The sequence below is a fragment of the Diceros bicornis genome, chromosome 16 (genome assembly GCF_020826845.1).
Source record: "Diceros bicornis minor isolate mBicDic1 chromosome 16, mDicBic1.mat.cur, whole genome shotgun sequence".
Lineage (NCBI taxonomy): Eukaryota > Metazoa > Chordata > Mammalia > Perissodactyla > Rhinocerotidae > Diceros > Diceros bicornis.
Window position 1 is genome coordinate 42,745,622 of NC_080755.1, and position 13,926 is coordinate 42,759,547.

The window sequence follows — 13,926 nt, forward strand, 5'->3', positions numbered from 1 at the left end:
ATTATTATCACTGAAAATAATTTCGCTGTTTAGAGGTCTTGGAGCACTAAAAATGACCCATTCGAGGTATCAAATATTCTAGGTATGCCACTGAATATACCCAACAGGAATGAATACATATGTCCACCAAAAGACATGTACAAGAATGTTCATAGCAGCTTTATTCACAAGAGTCTCAAACTGGAAATAAATGAAATGCCTATCACCTGGAGCATGAATAAATAAATTGTGGTATATTCATACAATGTAATACAAAAAGGAGGAAGAGGGAAAAGGGGAGGAGGAAGAATAATTTCATCTTGCTTTATATATATGTTAAAGCTTCAATTATATTTTCAGTAATGGGGCCTGATTTAGCAACCTTGGTCAAAATTTAACCCTGGCCCTTCACTCTCATAATTAATTAAAACTATGCTTGCTGTTCTATAATGACGAGTTGGCAGTATTGCATTAACAACACTGAAAACAATGTGTTTTCAGATGAATTATATTGATGTAGGATACAACTGTTTGTTCAAAAACCCTAACAATTCATCTAACTAGCAAGTTATACAACTTCTCTATGAAGTTGTATACTCAGTTATACAAGATTTATCTATGAAATTTATAAAATATTACCAAATTAATACGTATTTTAAGAGCACAACCACGTACGAAACTTCATTTTTCTTACTGTGCTGAGAAACATTTACTATGAAGTGGAAAATACATTAATGTTGCTGAAATTCACTTGCTAGTGTCCCCTTTGTCCCTCACAGCATCTTTTCTTCCAGCAGCCAGTAGGGAATGTCCAAATCCTACCAAGGAGAGAGGGTGAGGCTAGAAAATCCAAGTCTAATCCTGTCTTCGTCACTGCAAGCTTGACGACCTAGGCAAATTAATATCTGTGGAAACCAAGTTACCTATCTGCAAGACAAGGAGAGTGGCAAGTCCCTTCTGGCCATATGCATCACTAATTTGGTTTTCTTCACTGCCCTCCTTCAGCAGCTCCCCAAGCCCTGAAACTTCCCATTCCCTCCATTTTTAGCAGTTTAATTTACTCTGTTAGCAGCTGCATCTGCAATTTTGTAGGCACTATTCATTGCAATAGCTAACTTCTCCTTTGGCCTCTACCAGGATGGTTTCGGGCAGTCTATACGATTAATAGCAACTTCATGGCAGAGAGAGAGGAGATGGCAAAAGCTTTGTCTCTGAGCTGTGTCTTGATCCCTCCACATGCCTGGTTTTGCTGTTTTCTCACATGTGTTGACTTTCAGATTTCTCACCTCAAATGTTGAGCACTGTAAAAAATGAATTCTTATATTCCTTCTGTATTCTACTAGAATTTAACTCAGAGTTTACAATTACTTTATCTTGGACCATTCTGTTCCTGAATCCAGAGTGACATGATACACAACCTGCCCCACTCACACTTGGTGACCTGATAGCCTATGTGACCTTCAGTTTTTTTGTTAAGCTAATCAATCTATTATTCAATCAAAGAGCCTGGCAGAAAGTAGAGGCTCAAAAGTATTGATTGAATGAATGAATGAATGCTAATGGCTATGTTTTGAATATTTCCAGGTAGTAGTTGAATTTTAAAAATCCCCTCTGAAGATAGAAATCTTAGTCAGTTACTCTAAAATTAAGAGACTGATAAAGTGATAAAGATTTGGGGCATTCCATGGGTCACAGGATGTGATCATCACTACATTGAGAGACATGAATGAAAAAAGGGGGCAAAATGAACAAAACATCCTGAGATATATGATAACAATTCTTGATGTTCACACTCTTAGAAGGAAGTATCAGAGGCACTGAAAATATAACTGAGAAATTACATATATAATAAAATTATAAATATGTAAATATGTTCTTGCTCTAAGAGCTGTAGATCTAAGAAGGAATATAACACATTGAGACTTTTTAGTATATCTTTGCTTTACAGGTAAGGAATCTTTCACAGTTTGTGAAATTAAAAATATTTGTCAAGCTCTTGATGATACAACACTATAGATCATCTCAGAAGCACTTCCTTGGGTACTTCCATACAAATCTTCCTTCTATTTATTTATTTGTTTGTTTATTTGGAAGATCAGCCCTGAGCTAACATTCATGCCAATCCTCCTCTTTTTGCTGAGGAAGACTGGCCCTGAGCTAATAGCTACTGCCAATCTTCCTCCTTTTTTTTGTGTTTTTTCCCTTTTTTCTCCCCAAAGCCCCAGTAGATAGTTGTATGTCATAGCTGCACATCCTTCTAGTTGCTCTGTGTGGGATGCCGCCTCAGCATGGCCCGATGAGCGATGCGTCAGTGTGTGCCTGGGATCCAAACCCGGGCCGCCAGTAGCGGAGCCCCCAAAACAAATCTTCCTTCTGTAAGTGCAGAGTATTAGGCTGAAATGAGGGCACAGACTCAGGGTATCCCAAGATGGAAAAAGTAAAATGAAAAGGGCTGTTGAAGGCAACCACAGGATCGGACTGAGTACAGTGAAGACCAGGGATCTGAAACTGAGAGTCACGGTGGATCTGGGTCAGGAAGTGGATGAAAAGTTCAGGTGATCAGACTCAAAGGATCAGGATACCAGGCAAAGAAATGATAAAGAACATGGAAGCAAGCACACATTCAGCACAAGTGGAGCTTAATACTTACAATTCAATAACAGAATCTCCCTTGGTACTTCCATTCTAATTGGGAGGCAGGCACAGGACATTAGAGCCCAGCACTTAGACAAACTCAATACCTACATGGATGGATATCAGCAAGACAGCAGAGAGGAATTTTCCACCATTACCCCTCCACAGAACATTGATTTTGACAGTCACCCATAGATGAAAGCACCTTTATGGGAGTCCAAGAGTCCGATGGAGAAGCTATAGCACACCACTGGAGCAAAAAGATCCAAGAATAGATAAAATGAAGAGGGTAAGAATAGCTTCACTTTACCCATGTCACTCTCTCCCCAAGGTGGCAGAGCTCAGTGCCAAGAGAGACCCTTCAGCCTACAATTTTTCGCATGGGGGAAAGTGAAAACACATAAGTGAGCGCCTGGCTTCCCCAGCTGTCCAAGAGGCCCACTTCTTTCTCACTCCACCCAGAATAGTGAGGTGATCTGCATGGCCGAGGACTTGGAAGAGGCTGGGAGCATATCATCTAGGGCTTGGAACACATCAAAGGATATGGATCTTCTTAACTGCTGCATGGACTCCATGAGGAAGCCCATCCATGAGCCACTGGGGATGGCTTCCCTGCAGACCTGCCAAAGCGGCCCATGGACACCCCTAACACTCCATGACATGCCCCATGGCCAGCTTCCTATGTGCACTCCAGTGGATGGTGAGTATGAGCATTTGCAGATGGCTAGCAAGAGTGTGCAGAAAGTTGGTCTGACTCTGTGGGATTTGGAGAAGGCTACAAACTTGAGCATTTCAGGGAGCCACACTAGGGAAAACAAATTGGAGGCTCTCAGCCTCTGGCTTGGCTTTGAAAGATCAAGAGAAGGCATACAATCTTAAGAACTGCTGCCCAAGAGAGAACAAGAGGCTTGGAGCAGGCACACGCAGAGAAAAGGTTTCAGAAAGTCTCAGAATCCGGGGCTGGCCCCGTGGCTTAGCGGTTAAGTGCACGCGCTCCACTACTGGCGGCCCAGGTTCGGATCCCGGGCGCACACCGACGCACTGCTTGTCTGGCCATGCTGAGGTGCTGAGGCGGCGTCCCACATACAGCAACTAGAGGAATGTGCAACTATGACATACAACTATCTACTGGGGCTTTGGGGAGAAAAAGGGAAAAAAAGGAGGAGGATTGGCAATAGATGTTAGCTCAGGGCCAGTCTTCCTCAGCAAAAAGAGGAGGATTGGCATGGATGTTAGCTCAGGGCTGATCTTCCTCACAAAAAAATAAAATAAAATAAAAGCGGCAAAAAAAAAAAAAAAAAGAAAAGAAAAAGTCTCGGAATCTCTAGCTGGGCTGACTGGTGAAGGTATTTCTTTCCTGAAGTCAGCCAGTAAAGACTAGAGGAGGTAACTGCTTCTTCAAATATGAAGAAAGCAATGCTAGACTTCAAGGAACACAAAAAATCAAGGAAACATGACACCACCAAAGGAACACAATAACTTTCCAGTAAACAATCCTAAAGCAATGAAGTTCTCCCAATTACCTGACAAAGAATTCAAAATAATTGTTTTAAGGAAGCTAAGTAAGCTACAAGAGAACACACATAGACAACTAAACAAAATCAAGAAAACAATACATGAACAAAATGAGAGGTTCAACAGAGAGACAGAAATCATAAAAAAGAACCAAACAGAAATTCTGGAGCTGAAGAATACAATGAATGAAATGAAAAATGCAAGAGAAAACGTCAACATTAGATTTAATCAAGTATAGAAAAAAATCTGAGAACTCAGACAGGTAATTTGAAATTATCCAGTCAGAGTGGCTAAATGTTTGAAAAACAAGATCCAACTATATGCTGCTTGCAAGACACTTGCTTCATCTTTAAGGACACACAGGCTGAAAGTGAAGGGATGGAAAAACATTCCATGCAAGTGAAACCAAAAGAGAGGAGGGATAACTGTACTTCTATCACACAAAATGACTTTAACTCAAAAGCTATAACAAGAGACAAAGGTCATTATATAATGATAAAAAGGTTAATTCATCAAGAGGATACAACAATTGTTAATATATATGCACCCAACATCAGAGCACCTACATATATTAAGCAAATATTAACAGATTTGAAGGGAGAAATAGACAGCAATGCAGTAATAGTAGGATATCATACTCCACTTTCAACAGTGCATAGAGCATTCAGACAGAAAATCTATAAGGAAACACAAGACTTGAACTACACTTTAGATTGAATGGACCTAACAGATATATACAGAACATTTCACCCAATAGCAGCAGAATACACATTCTTCTCAAGCACACATGGAACATTCTCCAAGACAGATCATATGTTAGGTCACAAAAGTCTTAATAAATTTACGAGGATTGAAATAATATTAAGTATCTTTTCTGACCACAATGGTATAGAAACTAAAAATCAATAACAGGAAGACAGCTGGAAAATTAAAAAATATGTGGAAATTAAACAACACACTCCTGAACAACCAATGGGTCAAAGAATAAATCAAAAGGGAACTCAAAAAATATCTTGAAACAAACAAAATGGTAACACAACATACCCAAACTTATGGGATGCAGCAAAAGCAGATTTAAGAGGAAATCTTAAATCTGCTTTTGCTGCATCCCGGAAAGATGATAATGATTAACACCTCTACTAAGAAAAAAGAGACATCTCAAATAAACAACTGAACTTTACACTTCAAGGAACTAGAAAAAGAACAAACTAATCCCAAAGTTAGCAGAAGGAAGGAATAACAAAGAACAGAGCAGAAATAAATGAATTAGAGACTAGAAAAATGACAGAACAGATCAATCAAACCAAGAGCTGGTTTTTTGAAAAAATAAACAAAATTGACAAAACTTTAGCAGGACTAACTAAGGAAAAAAGAGAAAAAATTCAAATAAAGAAAATCAGAAAGGAAAGGGGAGACATTACAACTGATACTGCAGAAGTACAAAGGATCATAAGGGACTACTATGAACAACCACATACCAACAAATTAGATAACCTAGAAGACATGGATAACTTCTTAGACACACACAACCTACCAAGACTGAATCGTGAAGAAATAGAAAATCTTAAAAGACCAATAACGAGTAACGAGATTGAATCAGTAATAAAAAATCTCCCAATAAAGAAAAACCCAGGACCAGATGGCTTTTACTGGTGAATTCTACCAAATATTTAAAGAAGAACTAATACCACTCCTTCTCAAATGCTTCCCCAAAACTGGAGAGAACACTTCCAAACTCATTTTATCAAAGCCAGACAAGGACACTGCAAGAAAATAAAATTACAGGCCAATATCTCTGATGAACATAGACACAAATATCCTCAACAAAATACTAGCAAACCAAACATAACAGCATATTAAAAGGATCATACACCACAATCAAATGGGATTTATCCCTGGGACGCAAGGATTGTTCAATACATACAAATCAATAAATGTGATACACCACATTAACAGAAGGAAGGATAAAAATTATATGATCATCTCAATAGATGCAGAAAAAGCATTTGACAAAATTTAACATATTCTCATGACATAAACTCTCAACAAATTAGGTATAGAAGGAATGTAGCCCAACACAATGAAGGCCATATATGACAAGCCCAAAGCTAACATCATGCTCAACAGTGGAAAGCTGAAGGCTTTTCCTCTAAAATCAGGAACAAGACAAGGGTGCCCACTCTTACCACTTGTATTCAACATAGTACTGGAAGTCCTAGCCAGAGAAATTAGGCAAGAAAAAAAATAAATAAATAAAAGGCATCCAAAACAGAAAGGAAGAAGTAAAATTGTCTGTTTGCAGAGGACATGATCTTATATTTACAAAACCCTAAAGATTCCACCAAAAAAACTGTTAGAACCAATCAACAAATTCAGCAAAGTTGTATGATACAAAATCAACATACAAAAATCAGTTGGGTTTCTATATACTAAAAACAAACTATTTGAAAAAGAAATTAAGAAAACAATCCCATTTGCAATAGCACCGAAAACAACAAAATACTTAGGAATAAAATTAACCAAGGAGGTTAAAGACCCATATACTGAAAACTATAAAACACTGAAGAAAGAAGTTGAAGACACAAATAAATGGAAAGATATCCTTTGTCCTTGGATTGGAAGAATCAATATTGTTAAAATATCCATATTACTCAAAGTGATCTACATATTCAATGCAATCTCTATCAAAATTCCACTGGCATTTTTCACAGAAATAAAAAAAATCCTAAAATTTGTATGGAATCACAAAAGACCCTGAAAAGCCAAAGCAATCTTGAGAAAGAATAACAAAGCTGGAGGGATCACACACTTGATTTCAAACTACATTACAAAGCTATAGCAATCAAAACATTACAGTACTGGCATGAAAACACATACATAGAACAATGGAACAGGATAAAGGGCCCAGAAATAAACCCATGCATACATGGTCAACTAATCTTTCACGGGGAGGCTAAGAACACACAATGGGAAAAGGATAGTCTCTTCAATAAATCACCTAGGAAAAACTGGATATCCACATGCAAAAGAATAAAATTGGACCCTTATACATCATTCACAAAAATTACCTGGAAATGGATTAAAGACTTAAACATAAGACTTGAAACTGTAAAATTCATAGAAGAAAACAGAGAGAAAAAGCTCCTTGACATTGGTCTTGACAAAGATTTTTTTGGATATGACACCAAAAGCAAAGGCAACAAAAGCAAAAATAAACAAGTGGAACTATATTAAACTAAAAAGCTTCTGCACGGCAAGGAAACAATCAATAAAATGGAAAGGCAACCTATGGAATGGGAGAGAATAATTTCAAACCATATATCTTTTAAGGGGTTAATATCCAAACTATATAAGAAACTCATACAACTCAACAGCAAAAAAAAAACCAAAACAAATAATCTGATTAAAAATGGGCAAAGGACCTGAATAGACATTTTTCCAAAGAAGACATACAAATGGCCAACAAGTACATGAAAAGGTGCTCAACATCACTAATCACCAGGGAAATGCAAATCAAAACCACAATGAGATATCACTTCACAGCTGTTAGGATGGCTATTATCAAAAAGACAAGAGGTGACAAGTGTTGGCAAGGATGTAGGGAAAAGGAAACCCTTGTGTGCTGTTAGGGAGAATGTAAATTGGTACAGCCATTATGAAAAACAGTACAGAAGCTCCTCAAAAAATTAAAAATAGAACTACCATATGATCCAGCAATCCCACTTCTGGGTATATATCCAAAAGAAATGAAATCAGTATCTCAATATCTGTCGTCTCATGTTCACTGCAGCATTACTCACAATAGCCAAGATATGGAAACAACCTAAATGTCCACTGATGTATGAATGAACAAAGAAAATGTGTTTTATATATATACAATGGAATATTATTCAGCATAAAAAAGAAGAAAATCCCACCTTTGAGACAACATGGATGAACCTGGAGGACATTATATTAAGTGAAATAAGCCAGACAGAGAAAGATAAATACTGTATGATCTCACTCATACGTGGAACCTGAAAAAAAAAATTGAATATACAGAAAGAGAGAGTAGAATAGTGGTTCCCAGGGGTAGAGGGTGAGGAAAATGGGGAGATATCGGTTAAAGGATACAAATTTTCAGTTATAAGAAGAATGAATAAGTTCTGGGGATCTAACGTACAGTATGGTAACTACAGGCAATAACATGGTATTGTATATTTGAAATTTGCTAAGAAAGTAGATCTTAAGGGATCTCACCACAAACAAACAAAAAAACCCTCAGTGCTTGCATTATTCAATGATGTGTACATAATTACCAAGTTTTAAAGTACAACTACTGTGTATACCCTTTTAAGATTTTACTTTACTGCAAATTAGCATCCTTTAATGTTTTTTAATATGCTAAATTCAGATTCCGTGTGTGTGTTTTTCTGACATCGTTACCTGAATTGCTGGTCTAGCTTTTCAGCCACAAAATCCTGTCTCTCTTTTTCTTTCTTCTCTTTTAATAATCTGGTTTTATCTCTCATTCTATCTTTTTTCTCCTCAATTGTTTCTTCTTTCAATTGCATTTCAGTAAAATATTCATTTTCTTCTGATGCTAAAAGTTCACGAAGTCTGAAACAAAATGACAAAAAATTAAAACTGTCATGCCACACGCATCATTTTACTGACTTTTATTTCATTAATTTTGATTTCAGAAGTACGTTTAATCACAAATTTTGTAAGAAGGAAAAGATCATTGCATCTTCCGTAAAATAAGACTAGTTGCCATTTACAGCAATAAAGAGACTGATCTGTGCCATATTTTATTTGATCACATACAGACGAGATATGTAATGTATATCTTCAACAAAAGTAAAATGAATATTTTAGAGTAACAAAATATGAAACAATATATTCTTTTGCTTTCTATCAAACGTAGCTTATCACAAATGAAAATATAAATAAGCAATAGCTACTGATTTGGTAGGAATATGAATATGTCAGCCATGATCCTGACTATAAAAATTCACTTGATTTTTGATTGGTCTCAAGTTGTGGTTTTAGGAATGTTTCACAGTCTTGAGTCACCAGGTTTGTGAGCCTTACTTATTTCTTCTTTTTTCAGTGTTAATGATAAAGCCTTGCATGGCATCCTTGATTCTTGCTTTCACAAGACTGTCCACAAACTTGCGGTCATTGTGCTGGTCCCACTCAACTTTCAAGCGATCCCGCTCCTTTGACTTAATAGAAACCAAAATAGCATGATGTTTCTGATGGGTGCGTCGGATTCTTTCCAGATGTTGCTCAGCCCCTTGGCCTTTGGGAGGCTTGGCTCTCTGGAAACAAATAACAACTATCACTTATGATAGACCCAAAGTCAATTGCATATTTTCAATTAATCATGACCTCCTCATACTCACACTAAATAAAATTGGGTATGTAAAACTAATACATCCTGCTACAACTGCAGTTTATGTGCCTAAGGTGTAACTTGTTTGATTCTTTGAGCCTATAGCTAAGATATTATCAAAGCAGTCTAAAATATTTCTCCAGTGCCATCTGAGTAAAAGTTCATGGAATTACAAAGTTAAAAATGTGAATGGGACTCTATAGATTATCTAGTCAAACCAAGAGACATTAAGTGATTTGCCCAAGGTGCTTCAAAAAGGCAGACATAGATAGTACAAGAATTAGAGTTCTTCTAATTCCTGACCTTGATCTTGCCACCCCCTAGCCCACATTGCTTCTCAGGGTAGACAACACAGTTACCACCATCAAAATACTTTCAGTTAGGGCCAGCCTGGTGGCGCAAGCGGTTAAGTGCGCACGTTCCGCTGTGGCGGCCCGGGGTTCGCCGGTTCGGATCCCGGGTGCGCACCGACGCACCGCTTGTTAAGCCATGCTGTGGCGGCGTCCCATATAAAGTGGAGGAAGATGGGCATGGATGTTAGCCCAGGGCCAGTCTTCCTCAGCAAAAAAGAGGAGGATTGGCATTGGATGTTAGCTCAGGGCTGGTCTTCCTCACACACACAAAAAAATACTTTCAGTTAAAAGAGGCTACTATCTAACTATATGGGATATAGATAATGAGTTGTCACAATGAAAACCCTTTACTAAGAAGGAAGAAAGGGAAAGAGGGAGAGAGGAAGGAAAGAAGGAAAAGAGAAGAAAAAAGAAAACTGGTGGTAGAATTTGATTCCTATTTCTATTGTTCCCAGAAGTTTAATGTAAGGGCTGTGCTCCTGACATCCTGGGGTAACTTGAATTTCTGTAAATATATTCTTGTTACACAAACTTCCAACTTAAAAAGTTGGAAATGCATATACCATTTGAATACATATTGATACATTTAATAAAATCACATGGACTATATCTTTTTCATTTATGTATTCCTACCATTGAGCATAATGTCTACCAGTATCAGGTTCTCAATATGAACGAATGAATGAAGGAAAGAAATAATGTTTCTGGGTGGCCTGGATGCAATTTTTGCTCATCCTGGGGCCACCATGAAATCTGTGTTCTTGAGCTTTGAATTTTCAGCCAGTTTTACCAAGTCATCCTTAGGTGAATATTGCAACTCTGGGGTGCTGATTCAAAGCAACAAAACTCTTAACTCAGGTGGCAAAGAGTCAATCTGATCATTTAGATTTAGAACATCACTGTCAGGATTACCAGAATACTAGGGTTGGGGCTTGGTAAAGGAGTCTCCTGAGGATAGTAAATCAACACTTGAAGATCGTCTGATGAAAAGATTCAGGGTTCAGGACACACATATAGGTATCTAGATTTCGTTGAACAAGATAAAGCAGGGCTGAGGTGGACTGGAGAGAGATGATGATGTTGGATGTTATATCACAGGAAGGAGCTAATCCATACAGTAATCCCCCCTTATCCGTGGGGTATACGTTCCAAGATCCCCAGTGGATGCCTGAATAGTACTGAACCCCATATATACTATGTTTTTTCCTATACAAACACACCTAAGATAAATTTTAATTTACAAATTAGGTACAGTAAGAGATTAACAACGATAACTAATAATGAAATGCAACAATTATAACATACTATAATAAAAGTTATGTGAATATGATCTCTCTCTCAAAATATCTTATTGTACTGTACTCACCCTTCTTCTTGTGATGATATGAGATAATACCATGCCTACGTGATAAGGCGAAGTGAGGTGAGTGAGGTAGGCATTGTGACGTAGCATTATTTTCAGGCCGCGATTGATTGCGGGTAACTGAAACCATGCAAAGTGAAACCACAGATAAGGGGGAACTACTGTATCATAATTAGTTAGAGCTTAGAGCCAGTTAATTAACAAACTACTATTCTCTAATATGTATGGCATTTTATGAATGCAGATTCAGTGATAATGAAGCAAAGCAGGGTGAAGACTACACCTTGGTCATGATACACACAAGAACTCAGGCTCCCAGGAGACATATGGGCTGAGAACAGGAACCAAGCACCAAGGTCATCAAGAATCAACTGTCTTGAGTTGTCAGCACAGGAACCGGGCTCTAAGGTATATTTTGACTGAAGAGGGGAATGGAGGTGGAGGGTGGTGAGACACAGCCTGAGCAGTAGCCAGGGGGTCAGGAAGCCCTTTAAGGCTTGGGGCATCCTATGCAGGACTCTGTGGTCAGGAAGGACCCAGTCTCTCTCTGGATGAATAAGGTACAACCTGGAGTTTTCTAACAACAAGGTGATACCAATCCATGCACAGTCTTGGCATTACTCAAAATCCACATTTTTTAATAGAAATATAACGTAAAACAGATCTGAAATTTAACATTTTCTAGTAGCTGTATTTAAAAAAGTAAAAAGAAACAGGGGAAATTAATTTTAATAATATATTTTATTTAACCAGTATACACAAAATATTATCATTTCACCATGTGACTCTAGGCACATTTCAAGTACTCAAAAGTCATGTGTGGCTAGCGGCCACCAAACTGGACGTTGCAACTCTAAACCATGCTAAAGTCAGGAGAACAAAAGATTTAATAACTACCTTGTATTTTCAAGGTCACTGAAGGCTTTTGTTACTGTTAACATCTCAAATGATAGTTTCTAGCATTACAGTTTAAAGTTTTAAACAACAATGTCTTACAGTCTAGGTTTGAGTCTAGACTCTACCCATTACTAACAGTGATCTTGAGTAAGTTACTTCATCTTTAAGTTTTCTCATCTGTCAAAATGAGCAAATATCCTCCTAAAAAACTATTTTGAGAATTAAATAACTGGGTCCCTAGGCAGAACTTACCAAAGAGCTGCTCCTTTCGCTTCTCCATTACTGCAGACATTACGTCTTTTATCGCTTTCTCCCGGAGGAAATGTTTAGTGTCCAAGTCTCACCTCTGGTGACTTTAATTCTTCCCCCACCACAACTCTGCAACCTCTAATATCCACACTTCTTATCACACTCCGACATGTGAGATGCACCAACTCTGACTTTTTCCTTTTCCTCTTTATTCTTCTATAAGCTCAATGTATTATTCAATAGGCCTGCTTCTCTGGTTTGGTGACAATTTTTTTTTCCTGTTCCTTATTGGTTCCCAACACATGTAATGGCACATGAGCAACAGCTGAGCCCCTGAGCTCTGTGTTCAGATACAGAACCCCAAGTAAATAAGTTTCTGTCCCTCATGAAATCTGTCTGCAATTACCACCTTGAACTCTACAGTCTGCAGAACCCTCCAGTCTACTGATTTCCAGACCCAGATCCTACAGTCCTCGGACCTAGAAGAGGGAGCAGGTCTATAAGTTGACTAAGAATTGCCATGTGCACAGAGCATAATAAAACTGTATCCTACACTATCCCTGATCTTTCTTCCATAAAGTGCCATCACAGACAATATAGCACATTGCTATCTATTGTGTTAACCTTTAACGGTTTTACACAGGAGCAAATTGTTTCTGCAACTAGATGATAAGCAACCCGAAGGCAGAGATCAGACTTCTTATGAAGGGTAAACCTCCCATGGTCATTGTATTCACCCCTGTATCTCCCACAGTGTTGTACACACAGCAGGGGCTCAAGTAATATCTCTATCATTGTCTAATTACACATGGAGGTTTTCTAGCCTGTACAAATTTGTTTGTAGGAACATAGGAATCCAGGCGCACGGACCAAATGTCTGTGGTTTCTGAGCAGAACCTATCAAATTCTGCAGCATGCAGCATTCTCCTGGCCTCCTACTACCACCTTAGAGGTAACCAACTGTCCTATTTCCAGGCCTGCAGGGACACTTCTGTATGGTTGAGTCAGCACAGGAAGAGCTCTACAACCGCTCACAACCCCTCACAGCCCAATCTTCCTTCCACAGATGATTTTCCTAGAGGTGCAGGGCCAGCCCAAGATCATACAGCTGAATCACCGCCAGCCTAGACCCCAGATTTCCTGCTGCCTGGCATAGCGCCCTTTCCGTGACACACGGTCTCCTTCAGTCTTGGAGACTGAAAACCAAGATCCCAAGTGGTACTTCTCCAAATACAGAATCTAAATATTATAACCGACGCGGGGTGGACGGGAGAGACGAATACGAGAGCAGGTGAACGACCTTATTCTTCCTTCTTTCAAAATTCAACTCACTGCATCACGCACCTGCTCCCCTTGAGAGAGCCCCGGCTAGGGGTCAGGTTGGGCTCCGCTAGACCTGCAGTGCCGTGCCGGGAGAGGCAGAAAGCGGTAGGGTCTCGCACACACACCCGTTGCTTACCACGATCACCACTTTGGGAGTGGGGCCCTTAACCTCCCGCTGTACGATGCCAAACCGCTGGCTGTACATTTTCGAGTCCCCTCGGGATGGGGGCGGCGTC

At 38.7% G+C, this 13,926-nt stretch overlaps 1 protein-coding gene across 1 annotated transcript in view; it reads right to left on the reverse strand.

Moving 5' to 3' along the window:
- Positions 1-13,908, reverse strand: part of CFAP53 (cilia and flagella associated protein 53) — a 45,333-nt gene extending 31,425 nt beyond the window's left edge. Inside the window, exons 1-3 of the mRNA XM_058557140.1 lie at positions 13,827-13,908; positions 9,202-9,431; positions 8,554-8,727 (exon numbers count right to left, since the gene is read on the reverse strand). Of these exons, the coding sequence (XP_058413123.1) occupies positions 8,554-8,727; positions 9,202-9,431; positions 13,827-13,895 (473 nt within the window). The 5' untranslated portion in view covers positions 13,896-13,908. The remainder of the gene's footprint in view (positions 1-8,553; positions 8,728-9,201; positions 9,432-13,826) is intronic.
- Positions 13,909-13,926: the final 18 nt, after the last annotated feature.